This window comes from Phallusia mammillata, chromosome 7, assembly GCF_965637545.1.
Source record: "Phallusia mammillata chromosome 7, kaPhaMamm4.hap1.1, whole genome shotgun sequence".
NCBI lineage: Eukaryota > Metazoa > Chordata > Ascidiacea > Phlebobranchia > Ascidiidae > Phallusia > Phallusia mammillata.
The window spans coordinates 6282639-6302771 of NC_137258.1; the positions used below are offsets into that span (position 1 = coordinate 6282639).

The 20133-nt window shown below is 37.7% G+C and overlaps 2 protein-coding genes and 1 non-coding gene across 3 annotated transcripts; 2 read left to right on the forward strand and 1 right to left on the reverse strand.

The window, feature by feature from the left end:
• Window positions 1-649: 649 nt before the first annotated feature.
• On the forward strand, window positions 650-3832 carry LOC145237943 (integrator complex subunit 12-like). Its single transcript, XM_080100946.1, has 7 exons — window positions 650-853; window positions 1269-1419; window positions 1549-1787; window positions 1917-1983; window positions 2311-2443; window positions 2597-2688; window positions 3038-3832. Exons 1-7 carry the CDS (start codon window positions 729-731, stop codon window positions 3596-3598), a joined length of 1368 nt encoding a protein of 455 aa, XP_079957072.1. The 5' UTR covers window positions 650-728; the 3' UTR covers window positions 3599-3832.
• A 519-nt stretch (window positions 3833-4351) lies between these two features.
• Window positions 4352-4423, reverse strand: Trnah-gug (transfer RNA histidin (anticodon GUG)). The gene has a single exon. It is a non-coding gene; the product is annotated as a tRNA-His (tRNA).
• A 156-nt stretch (window positions 4424-4579) lies between these two features.
• Window positions 4580-20037, forward strand: LOC145237942 (leucine--tRNA ligase, cytoplasmic-like). The gene is made up of 27 exons (XM_080100945.1): window positions 4580-4754; window positions 4821-4954; window positions 5513-5681; window positions 6151-6256; window positions 6358-6548; window positions 6619-6753; window positions 6815-6924; window positions 7034-7145; window positions 7221-7379; window positions 8264-8437; window positions 8501-8650; window positions 9090-9244; window positions 9707-9855; window positions 10297-10435; window positions 11895-12037; window positions 12295-12422; window positions 13168-13231; window positions 13924-14054; window positions 14413-14556; window positions 15015-15155; window positions 15794-15928; window positions 16576-16664; window positions 16843-16939; window positions 17484-17618; window positions 18542-18655; window positions 19014-19128; window positions 19603-20037. The coding sequence occupies exons 1-27, from the start codon at window positions 4749-4751 to the stop codon at window positions 19809-19811; spliced, it is 3534 nt and encodes a 1177-aa protein (XP_079957071.1). The 5' UTR covers window positions 4580-4748; the 3' UTR covers window positions 19812-20037.
• The last annotated feature ends 96 nt before the right edge of the window (window positions 20038-20133 follow it).

Sequence of the window (20133 nt, forward strand, 5' to 3'; positions counted from 1 at the left end):
AATCACAATTTTGTAAAAATAAATTACCTTTTCTTCAATTTTAATGAGCAAATATGGTTGCAGACTGTAGTTTATTTGTGCATTTTTTTTATTTCGTTGCACATGCGGGTATTACCCTATTCCGCCAGATAAAACGTCAATTTACCTTTCTTCGGGTCTTAGTATTGCGGATGTCGGGGTGTGGTAAAGAACTTGAAAAGGGGGCCTGTTACACTTCTGCCTCTACTTTTTCTTTCACACCGTATCTTTCCTTGACATTTGTCACACGGATCGACCAAACCGACCCCGTCAAATACGATGTGTAAAAAAATTGTCAAATAACGTTTGGTATCATAATAGCTGAGCTAAGTAAATTTGCAGGTCTTAAACCAGCTGATTTGGAAATCATTTGTCAAATACAATAAGTTTTTCTGTTTGTACTTGTTTGAAATATGCCTTTGAGTTCTATGTAGGCACTAAATTTAAATTTAAAAAATATAGGCAGAGCATTAGGAAGATTTTTAGGGAAAACAATTTTTTGTATCACATGTTTAGAGTGTACAGCTGCACTATATCAACGCCCGATTAAATAGATAACTATCTGTTTACAAAATATGTATAAAATGTCATATTTCTAAAATTGTTAGTAAGGTTTGTTTACATTTGACAGCCAATTAATGCTTTTTTGGCCATTTTAGCTGTCATATACATGTGGACTAATGAAGTAGACTCGTGTTGTTGTATTTATCATGTGTTCTGTTGTTGAACTTGATTCCATTTTTATCCAAGCCCTGGGTTATTTTCAATCGAGGAATCCTGGTACATCTGCAACATTAAAAAGTTTAGTAGATGACTCTGTCGAGAAGTCGCAACGGTAAGAAATTTTCAAACACTTTTATATAATACATTTGCTTAAACTAAACAAAAGTTTATTGGAATAAAAAATCTCATTAACAAAAAGCAATTGTTAAAAGCTTCCATATATGGTAATGTTTATGTCAGAAAGGATATAACTCATTAAACCTGTTTCATACTTTACTGAATGGGTGGTGCATGTTAAGGATTCATGTTATTTTCCACACAATTCAACGCTTGGAATTCAAATTTATTATATCTGTGGAGAGTATCTGCTCACACAATCAGCAAATCTAATATGATTACTACTTTAAAAATACAAACAAAAACTATGTTTTTATGGACTTATTTGATTTAGTAATTTAATGGCCATATTTGTATGAAGGAATGTTTTACAAAACATGATGATATAATCTTTTTTGTATTTTTTCCAGTCCTAAAGACACAAAAGAACTTTTAAATAGACTTCCAGGAGGTTTAAACAAGTCATCAAAGCCTATTTCTAAGCCAGCGAAGCCTGGTATTGTTGCATCTGATCCAAGGAGAAAAGAAAAAGAACAAGCTCAAAAAAGACATTTTGAAAAGGTACGTCCGATTTTATCTTGCCTAATTTTAATTAAAAAAATACAAAACCGGTTGTTAAAGCGGTTGCTAAATTTTCCTTTGTGGATATTAGTTTGCCCTTTATAATCTTTTGCATCTGTTTCAATCAAGGTTCAAAGAGATCTTGAAGAAATTGACCAAGAAATAGGTTTGTCAAAGAAGGTTCACAAGAGTTCAATGTCCCCAAATGGGGTCAACTCGCCTGCTACCACTGGTCGACATAACGCCAAAAACAGTTCTCCTTCACATGATGGTATAGTGCAAAACCACAGCAGCTATGGCAAAGCCTCACCTCTTGCTAATGACGAGTTTGAACTTGAAATGGATGCTTTGGCCTGTGTTGTTTGCAAGTATGTTAGCACTTCTTTGTTTACCTACTGAAGAAGTCTTTTTTATGTAGTTTGAAAAGGCACACAAAATAAAATATATAGTTAACTATATTACATGCAGTAATTAAAGCATTATTTTTCTTTTTTCAGTCAATTGTCAATTGGGTCAGGAAATCAACTTGTAGAATGTCAAGAATGCCACAACCTTTATCACCAGGTAAATGTATACAATTGCAAGCATGATTGCAATAAAAAGTTCATGAAATTTCTAGATTAAAAAATATGTTAGAAAAAAAAAAATTTTAAATTAAAAAATATATGACTCAGATATTGTTTGTGTAAAAATTGCAGATTAGATAGCTTTTTAACTTTAATATTTACAAGTTTATTTGCTAATATGTTAGCTTCCAAAAAATTGAAATATGTGGTTTAAAGATTTTAACTGATCCAAGAAATAATTATTCATATTATTTTCATTCAGTTTTTGTAATGGAGACCCATTTATAAACACTGGAGGCCCATTAATTACAAAGTCGTGTTTTAGGACTGCCACCAACCAACAGTCAGTGACCAAGAAATGAATGATCCCCGATACATTTGGTATTGTGCCACATGTAAAAGGAAACTGAAAAAACAAGCAAAGCAACAAATGAGCAAACCTCCATCCCTTCTAATAGGTTTGACTGCTTGTATACTTTGTTTGAAACGGTTTTAAAAATGTAACTTTGTTGTGTTGGTAATGTTTATTTTTGTTTTGTTGCCGTAGTTATCGCACAAGCACCATGCTATTTCAAAGCAAAAAGATTTAAAATATATTTTTAATAATGCAGGAAATTCACTGGATGTTTTACGAGACAAAACAACTCCTGTGGAGGTTAAGACTCCCACTTCCTTAACACCGTTTAAACGAAATGAAATGAAGGTAATTTTATGAGCACAATTGTTGATTTTGGACACCAATCTATCAAGACTTATTCAAAACCAATATTTGTTTATCAAAAAGAGTTATAAATACAATTTAAATTTTATGAATTCTGATTTTCAACAGCTCCTGTTGTTTTAGATTTGTATAAGAAACTAAAAGCAGGCTAAAATATGTATTGAAAAGATACTACTTGCTCCCATCTTCCAACTTAAAGGATTCAGTATTTAACTGACTAGAAAAGCTTACCACATGTAAATAATGTGATTTAGCTACCTACCTTAACCATTTTAGCTACCTTAGTTTCATCCGTCAGTGATTGATTTCTTATTCATTTTTTTTGCCATAGCCTACTTTATCATCATCAACCAGTGGTGGCTCATTGCAAGGATGGGCCTCACTGGGAAAACCACCTACTAATTCTCAAAAACCAGAGGATTTAACGAAGCACAATGATGGTAAACCGGAATCATCTCCAAGTTTAAAACCCTCAACTGCGAAGGACAAGACTACTAAAGCAATTAAAAATCATGCCAAGCAAGCCCCATCCAAATACACTGTGTCAGATGTTTGGGCTGAAGCACTTGGTGCCAAAACTGCTAAGCCAGAATCCAAATCGTCACCAAAATCAAATATCTCAAACAACCAACCTAAACACAATTTGTTGCCTAGTGCTTCACGGACTCCTAACATATTTGATTCTATATCATCACAAAAATCGCCTTCGCATAAGGTTGGACATTCTAATTCCCACCTTGCGAACAAGGCGGCACCCTACCCTAAATCCTCTGCCTCAATGCCAACTGTGCCTAACAAAAACAATGTTCAGAATCAAGAAAATGCTGTCAAACGACTGCAGTTGGTAAAAAAGAAAGCTGCCAAAATGCAGCAAAAACGAAGTCGAATTTGATTACTTATTTTGATATTTTTGTTGTTTTTTGACCGCACCCCATGTCAGTTACATTGAGTTTTATACAATAATGCAGATTTGCATTGTGCATGACCTTTGAAAAGATATAAAGTCAGTTTTTGTCTGCCCAAGGTAGGAAACCTACTTGTGACTTGTTGGCACTTGAAACGTTTTTTTACCGAGGGGTTTAAGTGCTAGTTGCCGGTAACAATGCACTTTTGTTGTGTTTGTTAATTTTTGCTCTGTTTGTTTGTTGCTGTTAGTTCACAGACAGATGCAAGTGTTTTGTAGGTACTAAATGTTTAGGTAGCATCTTCAACAGCAGTTTTGTCACACTTAGATAGTTAGCTCCAATTAATAGTAGGCATGTCAGGGATAACATGATCAGTTCAACATAACATATATTCAATGCCTTTAGATTTAGATGAATGGTAATTGATAAGTATGTTAGCTAGAACTCCACATTTAACAACCATTTTGCTTTAAATTCCCCAATTTGAACTTTTGCAAAAGGTTAGTTAAGGAAAACGAGTTTCTCCAATAATGCAACGTAACGGTTATCTTTCAAAACAGACCTTACTGCCCCAATCTTTTAAAATTATAATTCCCAAAAGTGGCAAACAAAACAAGTTGTCTAAAAGGGTAAAGATAAATGTCACAAGTCAAGCACATTGCCCATTTGTCATTTAATGTATATGTTGTCGTTTGTTTTGAGAAAAATCTAAAAAGAAATGGTTAAAAAGGCAAAAGGATTGCTGTGACCAGGATTCGAACCTGGGTTGTCGCGGCCACAACGCGAAGTACTAACCACTATACGATCACAGCGTATGTAGCAGAGGATGGTTTCGATCCATCGACCTCTGGGTTATGGGCCCAGCACGCTTCCGCTGCGCCACTCTGCTGAGAACTTAAGCGCGCAAAATTAGGCTTATGATTGGGCGAGCGAAAAAGGTGGCAAGGCATTCCACGTGATGATTTTACTACGCCATGTGTTCAACTGTCGGGGTTGCGTCATTCAGTTGTTTGGCGTTTTTTCTTTCCTGGTCGCCGAGCCCAGGTGGAACTCAAGTATCTGAGAAACTGTGTAAGGATCAGTTCAGAGCAAGAGAGAATAGCGACGTGTATAGATATTAGCTCAGCAATTGAAAAAATGTCGGTAAGTATGATTTTTCTGGCCCGTGTAGGTCGTCAATTTTAAATCTTACATAAACATATTTTCAAGGAGTTTACTATCGTAAGGAAAGGAACGTTTAAGCTGCAGTATCTGCTTAAGATTGAAGAGGAAATACAACGGAAATGGGCAGAAGACAAGATATTCGAAGAAGATGCGCCAGCCTATGGATCTCCTGAATGGAAGTGAGTGAATTATTTTATTTCTAACTTTAAATGAGTGTTTTGTGTCTGATGAACGCACATATGCTGGTACTACACTGGACAACAACATCATTTGTCAAAGGCTTCAAACTCCAAAATAAGTACACAAATTTTGTTTCATATTACCTGGCATACTATGTTTACAATCAAACTTTTCAAGCCTGATTCAAGTATTTTTAGTAGGATGTTGAAGCAATGTTGTTTTAAAACTGCAAATATAAGGTTGCAATAGCCTTTTTGTAATTTAATCCTCAATGACTTGGTGTGGATTTTATAAATAAAGTGAACTCTTATTACAACCAATTTTGTTTTCCCCTTGTATTATTTTGAACTTGTTCATTTGCTGGTTGCCCTTGATCTCTCCTCCAAAGTAACGGATGTTGATGTTGACATGATAACCTAATCCTTGTAACAAGAAGAACTTAGTTTTTTACTTCATTGATTGTGCCTATTGTTAGTAAAATTAGGTTTGTGACATCAACACCAAACCTCCCCCACCCCCACAGCTGGAACTGTATTCATTGCACAATATATTTGTAGGCAGGAAAAATACATGGTCACCTTTCCATTTCCATATATGAATGGAAGGCTTCACCTCGGACACACATTTACATTGTCTAAATGTGAATTTGGAGTGGGTTTTGAAAGGCTCAAAGGGAAAAAATGTCTTTATCCATTTGGGTTTCATTGTACTGGAATGCCAATAAAGGTGATTTGAGATGGTTCCTCTTTTTTAATGTACTGTTCTGACTACATGGTGCACAAACCATTGTGTTATTGTTCTAAAAAAGCAATATTAGCAAGGGGGTGTCTGTATTTTTTTTTAACTTTTACTGTCCTGTTTTTTAAAGGGAACACATGCGGTTTCATGGTTTGTTTTTCAAACTACCCATAATATTTCTTTTTTAAACTTAGTGCAATTGAAATTAAACTCTTAAGTGAAAGATACAACTGGTGTAGTATACAGTTGATATTTCGTTTATTTTTATTGCCCAAGTGGACCCACTTAATCACCCCAAAACATATGTTTTTCTGTTAGCATTGTAGTTACGCCACCAAAAACTGGGACAAATAAAACTTAAAAGATTGGTTTTGTGCCATTTTTATGGCTACACTGTGATGAAATTGCAAAATGTTGGTAACTACCCTTCCAGTTTGTTCTTTTTTATTCTGTGCAGGCATGTGCTGACAAACTCAAAAGAGAAATGGAAGAATTTGGTACTCCTCCAGTTTTTCCTGTTTTTGTTGAAGAAGAAGAAAAAGTGGAAGAGAAAGGACAAGCAAGTAAGTCTCATTTTGCAAAAAAATATTAATCTGATTTATCGCATTATTGTACAAATTTTCAAAATATAAAAATTCTTATGTGTTTTTTCTGTTCTGTGCAGAAATTGTTGACAAATCCAAAAGCAAAAAGAGCAAAGCGGCTGCCAAAAGTGGAGGTGCTGCATATCAGTGGCTAATAATGAGGTCGCTTGGCCTTGAAGACAAAGATATTGTTGCTTTTGCAAATGCTGAACACTGGCTGCAGTATTTTCCTCCCCTTACTAAACAGGACCTTCAAAAAATGGGCCTTAAAGTAAGAATTGAACCAATTGTGTACATTTTTCATTGGACAGTACAAGACACCTTAAATATTTGTTGGTTAGGTTGATTGGCGCAGATCATTTTACACAACTGATGCCAATCCCTACTTTGATTCATTTGTGAGATGGCAATTTGGCCATCTAAAGGAAAGGGGCAAAGTTAAGTTTGGCAAGAGACACACAATCTTCTCTCCCAAGGTGAGTGGATCATAGCACTTTTTTCTAATTTGTGCTGTGAATGGTCCAACTTTTTGTTCAGGACAACCAACCTTGCATGGACCACGACAGACAGTCAGGTGAAGGGGTAGGAGGACAAGAATATACTCTGATCAAAATGCAACTCATGGAACCTTTTCCTGAAAAGCTAGCGTAAGACAACTTTACCTCATTGGTTTTAATACTTTTGTTTTGATTCACTGAATACATATTAAACGTTACCGAACTAAATGTAGTAAAATTCCACTGGCAACAAATTTAGATTCTTGACCGGGGAGAAGATCTTTTTGGTCGCCGCAACCCTCAGGCCAGAGACGATGTTCGGCCAAACTAACTGCTGGGTTCGCCCGGACATGCGATACGTCGCATACAAGGTACAGACACGCCTTTTCCCATTTCCAACAGCTCATACTTACATCCCTTTAACACGCCCCTAAATCCTTGCGCAGATGAAAAGTGGCGAAATTTTCATCAGCACGTATCGAGCTGCACGAAATATGTGTTACCAAGAAATGACGCCAGTTGATGGCCAAGTGGACATTTTGGCCGAATTAGTTGGCCAGGACATCATGGGAAGACCGCTAAAGGCACCTCTGACATGTTATGATGTAAGTGTTATTTTTAGTTATATTAGTAGGATATCCAACTACTGCTGTCAGTAGGGATGCGCCGAGCCGAGCCAGAACCCGAGTACTCGGTACCGAGCATCGCTGTTTTTAATGCTCGGTGCTCGGCCGAGCAGTTGCACAAACTGACCCGAGCGTTAAATTTGCATATTCATGCACTTCTAACATATGTAACTAGTGTTCTAAAGGGTGTCTTTGAACAAAAACGAATGATTTTTGAAATGCACGAGATGGTGGAAAACGCGTACTTTATGGGCATGTACAGCTTAATAAAACACCGCCGGTGACTTAAGAGGCCTTGTAGAGCTAAAACGTAGAAAGGGGATTTTTTGTGACGTCATAATGCGCCGAGCGTGCTCGGCCGAGCACCGAGCATTAAAGTGAGATGCTCGGTGCTCGACCAAACAGAACATTTGCAGTTTTGGCACATCCCTAGCTGTCAGTATGTCAACATATGTCGTATGTATAACTATTTATAAGTATTTGACACTGGGTCGACAACGATTTGGTTTCCAAGTATACTAGATGCCGTTGTGGATCTTGTTAAATTGTGGTTTATGTCCATTTGTGGCATTAAACTGGTTTAGTGAGGCATGGCTTTTCAGCCTGATACTCCCAACAAACTGGAAGGGCGTAGTTTTGCTGCACTTGCCTATTACGTTCATTTTCTTGCCACCGGCTGCACTAAGGGGGGCTTATCTGCCAAATCATTGTTCAATGTCTGCAGTTTACTTAAGGAGTAAATTGTTTAAATAACTGTTTTAAACGTTGACTAGGTTGCATTGAAAAACACAGATGTGCGGCATATCGTATATATTTTACCAGCGCCATTTCTTTACCCAAATTAATATTGAGGTATTCGATAGACGATCTATACTCTACCTATGCTTACAATCAAAGAGGACAAGGGCAGTGGCATTGTGACAAGCGTACCTTCCGACGCCCCTGACGATTACGCCGCTTTGTGCGACCTGAAAAAGAAACCTGCGTTTAGAAGCAAATACGGGATCACTGATGAAATGGTCTTGCCCTTTGAACCCGTAAGTTTTTTAACTGTCGCTATAGAAACCAGGTCGCCCTGTTAAAACATGTATTATTTTCAGATTCCTATTATTGATATTCCGGATTTCGGATCACTTGGTGCAGTCACTGCTTGCGAGAGACTTAAGATTCAGAGTCAGAACGACCGTGAAAAACTTGCAGAGGCCAAAGACCAAGTCTACCTTCGCGGTTTCTACGAGGGCGTCATGTTGGTGGGTTGTTGGGGCATTTTGCGCACAACAAAATGCTATTGATGGTAAAAAATCCGAACACCATCCTACAGCCTGTTGCGTTTTTATGCTACTGTATTTAAATTGCCATCTATATAATCTATGTTTGGACATGATGGCCAATTTGAAATTGAGATTTTTGGGGAGCTTTGGCCAAAGAAATTAATAGGGGCTCAAAATAGTCATAACTATATAACTATCATTCCCCACAATCAGTGTGAAATTCAAATTAACCAGTCTACATTTAGCAACCAACCAGATGCAAAAAAACAGAACTACGAAATACGGAAACACGCATGCCAAAAACAAACAAAACGGGTGGATGTACAAATATAATATATATGTCGCCAACCATTCAGTTTCTGATTCAAATAGAATCTACAGGGAAAAAATGTGTTCACTTTCCATTTTGTGACCAAAGGTGAAAGGTCACGAGGGCAAGAAGGTTCAAGACGTGAAGAAAACTATCCAGAAACAAATGGTGGCGAGTGGGGAAGCTGTTCTGTACATGGAACCTGAACGAAAAGTTATATCTCGATCAGCTGATGAGTGTGTTGTGGCTTTGTGCGACCAATGGTAAGCTGTATGTACCAGCGTACAAAATATTGTAAAACATAACCAAATATATTTAGCTCGAGACCAACTCAACAAGCCATTATGTACGATTTGCAGGCCTAGATTTACCTGGGATATTTAATATTCTATTCGTTTTATGCATTACGGCAAACTTTATTTTTGTGCATCGTCAAAATTGTAATGGGTAAATGTGTTAAACTCAACTAAAAATTACGAAGGGTTTCGGTTAAGGTTGTCGAATTTTCATGCCATTGAGTTTCGGTTTAGATAAATTTCCTCTACTAGCTTATCTGGGTTTAGTTCCCCAAAATAATTAACAGCAAACCTTGTATGAATTGGACCCGTTTGGACCGAAAAAATTGTCCGGATTAGACGAACATTCGAATTAACCGAGGTTCACTGTACTTTAAAATGCCGAAGATGTACTGCTTTTGTGATAAATAAACGTATATCTGTCTCCAGGTACCTTGACTATAGAGAGGAAGAGTGGAAAGCTAAAACTCACAAAGCATTGGAACAACTCAACACTTATGGCGAAGAAACGAGAAGAAACTTCTTGGCCACCCTTGACTGGTTGCAGGAACATGCTTGCTCAAGAACATATGGCCTTGGTAAGACGTGAATGCAAAACATAAAACGGTCTTGCATACAAAAGTCTCACTAGAAAGCAGAAATGAAACTCAAAAGATAGAGCTCTAGTCGTAGGTTCTAATCCCACCGATTTTTCTGGCCTATGCCTATACCCACGTGGAAATGCTGGGAAGCAAGTTTGATTCGCTGTAATGTCTTCAATTGGCTCCGACAGGGAGCAGCCCTGAAGCCACTGCAGGCTAGATTTTCTAGTCTATGCCTTGCCAGCGGGAATACTTGGGAGAACGCCTAGATTCGGTATAACGACTTTAATACGCCTATGATTAAACAGGAATATACATTTAGGCATTATCTTGTTTGAGTTGGTTACGGTTTGAAAAACTTCAGACGATAGCGTTTTTTAGCCTTCGACCTGTTCGCATAGTTAAAAAAAAGCACGATTTCATGTTTTCGATGAATAGGTACTCGTCTTCCTTGGGACAAACAGTGGCTCATCGAGTCTCTCTCTGATTCCACGATCTACATGGCATTCTACACAGTGTGTCATTTCCTGCAGGAGGGAGTTTTTGACGGAAGTAAACCGAATGCCGTTGGGATAAGGTATTATTAAGCTATATTGATGGTAATTTTTTCTACCCTAGCAAGTACCCTAAAACAGTGCTCTTCAACCGGGTATACTGTATACCCAAATGTATACCACATTAAAACTAGGGTATACGACTGAAGAAAGGTATACGAAGGAAATACAGCTGAGGTCAGTGTTACTAAACGTCGCTATTTTTATGAAATGCAGGAAGACATAGCATGGTGACCTATGTGAGACTGACCTGCTTGTTGTAAATATTATTGCGTCAGGTTGGGATGGTTGCGTCAATAATGTGAATTATGAAGCAAATAAGCACATACCTGGAGTATCTGTTAAGGTTGAACAATGTACTTTCTGAAATTTTACTTTTAATATTCCTGGAGTAAAGGATTGCGAATACAAAAAATTGAGAACACGTCAACACCACACCACATGAGAACAAGTCAACACCACACCACATGTCCAAATCGCTGAAAGAATGCAGCAACAAGCCAGCCATTAAATCAACTTCTTACGTTTACACACTTTTGTATGCTAAACTTCCTGGACGTAGCACAGGAGGTGCACAACCTTTCCGCTGTGACGGCCGCATCGTAAATCTTTATTAACAGTGCCTGATAGCCAATTTAATTTCTAGCTTACGTAGAACAGTCTAGGGATCAGACTTTACTGTTTATAACGTCGCCATCTAAATTGTGCCCCTAATGATGCCTGTTTTCGCATTGTTTACCCATAATAGGCTTACAAAAAGTCTCAAACATGCGGCTTCTGGGCTGTTAATATTTTTTCAAGCCCCTCAAACTAGTTTTGCAAATCCAAATATTTCAGTTTACATGTTCACGGCCACAGGTTGTGTACTCCTGGCCTTGTATAACAATAATTCACGCGACCAGGCAAGTACCTATTGGTAGACTGTTACTTTCTGTGCACATTTAAAAATTGCTATTTGTAGGGTATACAAAGTTGCTCAAAAATTGTAAAAGGTATACAACGGGGAAAAAGGTTGAAGGGCACTGCCCTAAAAGCCCGGCATACAAATTTCATTCGTATAAGTTGTTCACATAACTAAACAGGTTTAAAATTAATATCCTCAGCAAATTTTAAATTGATGTGTGTAAGTTTTATTTTGGTCCCACTTTTTTCCAGTTTGGTGTCAAAGCAAATTTACAAATCCTACGGATGAACTTTTTTTGTCTGTTTTTAGAGTCCTAACAACTTTGAATACAGCACATGTAATACTACACAAATTAGGTAAAGTTGATTCGAGGTGTAAATCAGTTGAAAATCTTAAAATGAACAAACATATTCCGCAAAAAAAGCATCTTCAGTGTGTCTATACAGGGCAATAAAAGGAGGGATAAAAATTGAAAAAGGCTAAACGTTCGAATAGAAAAAACAAGAATGTTAATATAACAGGGGATAATCTCAGAATCAATCTATCAAGACATGTAATATTGCTTTCTAATTTTACAGCCCGGAGCAGATGACCACGGAAGTGTGGAATTACATATTTTTCGAGAACGTTCCCTACCCTGAGACGAAGATCGACAGAAATGTTTTGGAGAAAATGAGAAACGAGTTCAGATATTGGTACCCTCTTGATCTTCGTGTTTCAGGTATGAATAAATTTTGTGTCATATGCATCAATAATCATGCTTTCTCCAATTTAAACGCATTGGTGCAGTAATTATTGGCCTATTTTTAACAAAACATGTTAGATATAAAAGACAATGTCTTTAAGACATGCATATAAATATAAAATATAAAAAGACAAAAATGTGCAAGGCTTGTATATAAGTATGGTCTGTGCTCGGCTCATTTTAACGTATATTGTGGCACCCAAAAATCATTTGTTTTCGTGTTATATCCGCAGGCAAAGATCTTGTACCCAACCATCTCACGTACTTCTTGTACAACCATTGCGCGATGTGGCCTGAACAACCAGACAAGTGGCCTAGAGCTGTGAGAGCAAACGGTCATCTACTTCTCAACTCTGAGAAGGTGATTTACAGTTACCCCTTTGTTATATGTTTGATCCAATTATTTCCAGTTGAAATAGACACTAGGCAAGCGAGGGCTCAGTTGTGAAGCAATAAATTCGTTTGCACAAAAGTGTGTACACTTCTACTGTATAAAAACTTTAATTTAAAACATCGGTACTCATATGGGTGTTTGGGCCAACTATTCACAAAAGAATGTTTGATTTCTCATCAGCAATTTTTGTTCTTATTTGGCGAAGAGGTAATAGTTTTAAATTTCATATATCGACATGCCAGTTTTGACCGTAGTTTACCTTTGGTTTTTACCAACAGGGCTATATAATTTTCTGAAGAGCCACAAGACCAAAAAGTTTTGTTATAATTTAAAACACCCAAGACCTTCACATGTAATGAGGCCACTCTCGTTTTTGCTTTCAGAAACAGCACTGTGTAATACAGCAGGCAACAAAGCACCAAATGTAATGCATTTTTAATGATTTAAGCTTTAGAGAGATTCCCAACCGCGCTTAACCACATTCCTTTGTACTCCCCTACCTAATCCAATTTCAAACAGCAAATATAAGCACACGCTTTGTATGTTTGTATCCATACCCGCCACAATAATAGTCTGTATCAACAAACTTATTGTGCTTTGGGACGGAACAGCCTTGGGTTTGGGGTACGCCGTCGACTTGAAAATGCCTCTTCAGCGATTTTAAACGACGCGCGCCTCGAGCACTGGTAATAAACAAGTTCTTTTTCGGCAGATGTCAAAATCGACTGGAAACTTTCTCACACTGAGCGATGCGATCGAAAGGTTTTCAGCAGATGGTGAGTTGCAATATACACTTAAAATAAATTCGATATTAGTTCACTTTTCTGCAAATTAAGGAGTAGCGGTATGAGATCAAGTCAAAATGAAACAGTATTGTTTTGAGAAGATATTTCGAAGCTTGCTTACTGTTTTAAATGGTTAGAAGTTGGTGCGAGAGATTTTTTTAAACAGTCGTTTTCAAAATTGATTTTTAAAACAGTTTTTTCAAACATATTTAAATGCTATTCTACCATAGGCATTGCAGTGGTATCTGAAATCATCTGCTGGCAAAGCAAGCTCAACTACTTGCGCTTTACACTAAATTGGATCTAGCTAACCTTTGCTATTTGAAAAAAATGTGTTTGCAGTTGATTTGTGGTTTTGTGAAAATTGTAAACCGTAATTGTATAGGAGGCAAGAAATTTCGTACAAAATTTCGGCTAAGATAAAAATAAATTCATAACCATGCAGATCAGCGATTATGACATACTCATTTCTAAATCACAGTACGCCAGGCGTATTCAGGGCGTTATACCGAACCAGCCGATCACCAAGCATTTCCATATGGCAAGCCTTCTATAGGTCTGCTGAACTATAACCTTTAAAAGGCTGATTTTGACCACCTCTACCTTTAAAAGGCTGATTTTGAAGCCCTAAAAGGGGGCAACAGGTTAAAGAATATTGCGCGAAATCAATTTGTTGTTCATAGGTATGCGATTGACTTTGGCCGATGCTGGCGACGGAGTTGAAGACGCAAACTTTGTGGAGAAAATGGCGGACGCTGGGATTTTGCGACTTTACACATGGATTGAGTGGGTTAAAGAAGTTCGGGATGGTGTGGTAAGTTGTTTATCTCGTTTGGAAAAGTAATTAAAAACTATAGTGACAGGAAAAGATGTTACCGCCTGTTAAGTAGCCTTCCTAGGTTAACTGTACAGAAGTGGCTAGAAATGTAATATCTGTATAGCCAAAAAAGTACTATAGCAGTTTGGGATCACAATACGCCAGGCCCATTCAAGACGTTGTACCGAATCAGCCGGTCACCAAGTACTGTATTCCCATATGGCAAGGCGTATAGGATAGAAAATCACGGTCATGAATTTGTGTTCATCTTGGCAATTTGAAATTAAACAAAATAAACTGGTGTTTGGAGCAGTAGACTTTAGGCTGAAAACTTTTTTATTGATGTCAATTACAGGTGGCACTTGTCGAAGGCGAACCGAATACTTTCAACGATCGGGTTTTTGCCAGTGAGATGAATTTGGGAATTAAATTAACCCACGATCATTACAACAACATGATGTACAAGGAGGCCCTGAAAACTGGATTCTTCGAGTTTCAGGTTTAAAAAGAATTAACATTTTTAGGGGTTTCGCCAGAAAATTGTAGATTAGATGAAATGCAAATTGTGCAATAACATAAATATTGGCATTTGATCAGTGGGATTTTAAAGTGAAAGTCCTAAACTGAAAATGGGTTAATTACCTACCAGGGTTAATTTAGATACTTTGGGGATATACAAATGTGTTTCAAATGTAATGGGTAGATGTTTTCTTCGAACTCAGCCAATGGTTTTTTTTTTGAAAAGGCCCAGATTGATTTATAGGTCGGGAAACACTTTAATTTAGACTCTAATTGTATTCCGACATAAAGCACCTGTTGTACGTTCAAGTCTGTCAATGTTCAACAACACATTCTTATCCACAAGCCTTTGTCGAACGACAAAAGTAATTTTAGACATGTAAAAGAGCAAAAATTAAAACCTTGACATTTCATTGAACTTTGCAAATTTCACCGCAGTTGGCTCGTGACAAATACAGGGAGTTAAGCAGTGGTGGAATGAACAAACAACTTGTGATGAGATTCATCGAGGTTCAAACTCTACTTCTAGCTCCTATTTGTCCTCATGTGTGTGAGCATGTATGGGGATTACTAGGCAAGGTATGGTACTATACAGAAATATTACGCCTTTTCTTGATTCTGCTGCAATAACGGGCTGTCATGACCAAATTAAAACTTTTGTTAAAACTTTAAAAACGTAAAAGCGATAAGATGAACATAAATTCATAACGATAAAAGCGATAAAAGACAAGCAACGCCGATATAACAGTCGCAACATAGCCCCGATCCTAACAGTCCGCTTTTAAACCTCGTTGGGCCACGTCCTGTTCGCTCCAGCGGCGTAACATAGAATGGCAACTATGACGTCAGAAAACGGTACCAAAATAAAAACGTAACAGAAATAGCAATTTTTTTTTGGAAAAGTGGTTAATCTTTTTAACATCAAAGCAATTATAGTGCGCCAAGTCAGTACCGAATTAAGCCGGTTTCCCAAGCATTCGCATGTAGCAAGGCATAATAATAGAAGGCATATACAAGTGGGTTTAATGAACAATGGACGTTTGGTTGTTTTGTTTAGTTTTCAAAAACTTTAGACACAACACGTCTACTTGTAATATTGTTGATATTAAGCCTATCCTAGTGTTTTAAAAAAGCCAATTTTTTTACTTTCATCAACACAAAAAGTGAACAAATATCATTTTTGTGATTTCTTTAACATATAAAATGGAATTTTACAGTCTGGTTCGATCATGTACGCAAGATGGCCGACTGCTGGAGAAGTGGACGAGCTTGCGATCCGTGCTTCCGATTTTGTGATGAGCACTGCCCATGATCTACGTCTGAGGCTCAAAAATCGGAAACAAAATACCAAGGTAACAGCAAATATTAAATTTGCCACTTTTTTATAATTACCTAAATATTCGCTCCTACAAGCAACTACATTAAAATTGTTTAAGCCGTTCAAATCAATGATTTCCATCTGTACATTATAAAGGAAATGATTAAAACATAGGTCGAACCATTGAATAGCGGTTTAGTTTTCGTGTGGGCGACTTCATTCAGGAAACCTTACATGGTAAAACGACATCCTATATTCTCATCTGGGTCATTTTGCCTGCCAGTTTTGTGTGAAAACTGATTTTGGATAACACTTCTTGGTCTTGTTGTGTATCAGTGTGCACGCCACATTTAACCAGTGGTTCACAATTCCATTCATCTCACGGACCACCAGTCCCATTAAAAGAAAGTCGTGGACCGTTTTACTTTTAAGTAGGGATACACAACAAGCATTTCGACTTTTTTTTTACAGAATTTCTAAAAGTGTTTTTGTTCCGAATATACTTATTTAAACATAATTTCCTCGAATTACACGACTGCCTTATTAACATACACTTTATCGCCAAGCACAGTCAAAGTCCTGTATAATAACACCAAAGGTTATTATGGACAACCAGTTAAAAACCACTGCATTAGATAAAGGTACCGCACCACCATTAACAGTTTTTTTGTTTGTGTGCAGAGTGTCGATTCTGGTCCTCCTACCCATTGCATCGTGTACGTGGCAAAGAGCTACCCCGAGTGGCAGAGAATTACCATCGAAACATTGAGGTTTGTATTTTCAAAACCTCAGCTTTGCAAAACATGTTTTCACAGTAAACAATTGCTTAGTACCACTAGAGGCTTGGTTCTAGGAGGCCTAATCTAAAAAGTATAACCAGAAAACTAGTATATTGTGACAATATACATGATATAATACACAAATGCAAATTGACTGAGTTTTTTTCAGACGGTTGAACGATGAAAATGGAGGTAAATTTCCTGAAAACAAGTTGATAGCAGCGAATCTGAAGCAACGATCAGAATTGAAAAAATACATGAAAAAGGTAGGCACTTTTTTATGGGCTTTTAGCCTTTTGACAAACAGTCTTCTTCTCAAATACCTTACGTATCACCTTTGTTTGAACAACTGCGGTGTAGGTTCTACAGACAACCAAGACTATTAAAACATGTACAAACGGTGCTGCCACTCATACAGAGTTTTGCTTTTAAAGTTTTACTAAACATAAATTATGGCCTTATTCAAATAAAATCAGATGATTGATAAACATAGCCGAAAAACATACAACTAAGTGACATTCAAGTACCAAGTCAACTTAAAACCAACTATATCTGAACAGACTAGGTACAAGTTCAAGCAAGTTGCCACTTGCCACTTGCCACATAGACAAATGTTAACAGAAGTGGTACTTGTAAAAAAACAGTTTACAAACTTGCTTTGGGGGAATTGTGTGCACTAAAACAAAGGCCAAGGTGGCAGTTTTCCAGAGAGTTACATGATACCCTTGTAAAACAGATACTGTAAAACAATCCATTTACCAGCATGTACCAACAAATTGACACTTTACATTAACAACATTGTTTCAATAGGTTATGCCATTTGTGGCGACCATCAAGGAGCTTGCTGCCGAGCATAACGTTGAAAGAGCACTTGCCCTTACTTCGCCATTCGACGAACGAAGTGTGCTTGCCGATCATGCTACATACCTTGCCGATACGCTCGAGGTAACGCTGTAAATCTGCTTGTTTTTGTCGCAACTCTTGTTCGCAAAAAGGTTACTTGAGGTCACTGCTGCTGAAGCGGTTGTTTACCAAATGTTTGCCGAGCGATTGCGCCTGTAACATACCTGCGACGTGGAATTACAACAGTTGAAAGGTGTAATTGCTTTAATGGTTCCCATCATGCTACATAAATATTGCCGTTACTTAGGTATATCAGAGTTGTTAGTCGGGTAGAGCAGGAATCGGCAACCTTTTTTGCAATGCGGACCGTTTTTGAAAGTGAAATTTTATCGCGGACCGGACTTCAAAAAACTACAAATATTGCAATAAAAACGCTTAAATTCGTTATCATTCCCGGAATGCATTGGGAGAATGTTGTATAGCATTTAACCTAAAAAATTATACGGCCCGGTAACGAACTCCTTGCGGACCGGTACCGGGCCGCGGATCGGCAGTTGCCGACCACTGGGATAGAGTATTTCTTACCGGGTTTGGTTTGGGCTTGAGTGTTTATAAAAACGGGCTCGATTCGGGCCTGACTTAACACTGGATATCAGTTTTGTCACATTTTCACCATCTTTGAGGCCTGATTGAGGCTTGTACTTTTGAATTTGGCCCCCCCAATTTAGGCCCGCTTACAACCCTTTAGGTCAGTGGTTCCCCTTTTTTCACATATTCCTCCCTTAACAAATTAAAACACTTTCATTTCCCTCTAATATACCATATAGTAGATGCTAAACCATATAAAGATCATTTAAAAATGGATATTTTATTAACTTCACAGGTTATATTCCCAGAGCTAAAATGTCTACTAACAAACCATATGTAAAAGTAAATTCCTCCCTCCTTGGGAACCACTGCTGTAGGTACACAACCAAAATATTTTTCTCTGTACTTTACAATAAGTTTTGCTTTTTGTGTCACAGCTTGACGGTGTCGAAGTGAAATTTTCGAACGAAGGAAACACAAAAGTTCAGGAAGATTGCGCTCCCGGCCATCCGCTCTGCGAATTTGTACGAAAACCTGGCGTGAACATAACGGTAAGTGACGTAACACCAAAAGCTGTGAATCTTGTACACAGTCTCAACGACATTTCCGACAATACACACATCTGTCGGTCATTACCGTAAGCATCTCTGTCGGCATAGATACGACGCCAAGATCAAATATGGAATTGACACGACTGGTTTTTGCTGTTTGCGCTTTTGGTTTTGCACTTTATTGACACACAGGTCGCTTAACTACAATTACTAGCAAACATACGTGTCAGCTGTCAGTTTTTTTTTTTTTTGTCAGTTATCAAAAAATTGACGGTTCAATTTTTGTATTCTGCGCTTCATTGCCTACATAAATAGGCTTTTTCACGATTTTTTTCGATTTCTGAACATTGTATTTCAGGTGATCAACCAACAAGCTTGCAGTGGTCACTTCACTGTTCAGATTCCGGTTCGTTCTGGTGACAAACCAAACCAAATCATCTCCAGGATCCAAAAAATTAACCGTTATCTGAAAGGTTAGTAATATTCAAACTTGTTGCAGATATCTTTTGCGTGTGTTGTTTTCAACTAATTGGGGTTTCAACTGGTATTAGTTAGACACGAAATGCAGCATATGCTTGTAAAATGGGGGCATTTTAATGGATTTCTAAAAAAATGTTCTGTATAGTTTTATGATTCAGAAGTTGTATGTTCTGGTGTTGTAAGTAGGGCCCTGGAAAGGTAAAAACATGTGTTGGTGCAAGACATTTTCTGAGCCCGTACTGGATCACTTGTCAGAACTAGATTGGCCTACATCTGTATCAAAAGCGAGAACAAAAATGCTATGCTGGACGACAACACCAACACTTTTCAGCTTAATAGAAACAGTATAGATGGGCCTCTTGGACTGTTGCGGGCTCTTGTTCGGCGTACCGGCTTCCCCCTCTTGTGGGGCCTGGTTGTAACGTTAAAAAACCGTTACGATATTTTTTTCGCATTATAATTCACAGAGTCAAACCAAGTAACTCTCTGTCGGTACGCTGACCCGCAACAAAGCATTAGACAAATTCCAGCTTACGACGGAGAAGGGGACGGCAAAATTCCGTTGTGTGACTCGTCAACCTTCGAGGTCGACTTGGAAAAAAATAAAATCGTGCTCTGTACGAAGGGAGGTGAAAAGCACGATTTGGAAGGAGCCATTATTTATAAAGTTGAATAATTCCACGTCTTTTCCTAGCTAATTTTTTGGTGTTTCGTACTTGATATTTTGCGACCCTTTTGGTGTTGTTGCGCCTTTTTTTTCTGCGAAGTTGCCATTTGGAAAAGGCCTACATGATAGCCTCAACTGGCCAAAGTTCGTAATGTGTATTAAACTTTTGCACTGAATTGACCCAAGTTTTGTGTCGAAGTGAATAATATTGTGAATAAAAACAGTTCATAGATGATGTGAAGTATCATTTTGTATGATTGCGTTTTAAGCGATGTTAGGCAACAATAAGCTAGGTTATGAGAGGTGAATGTAATTAAGCGGGCACTACAAA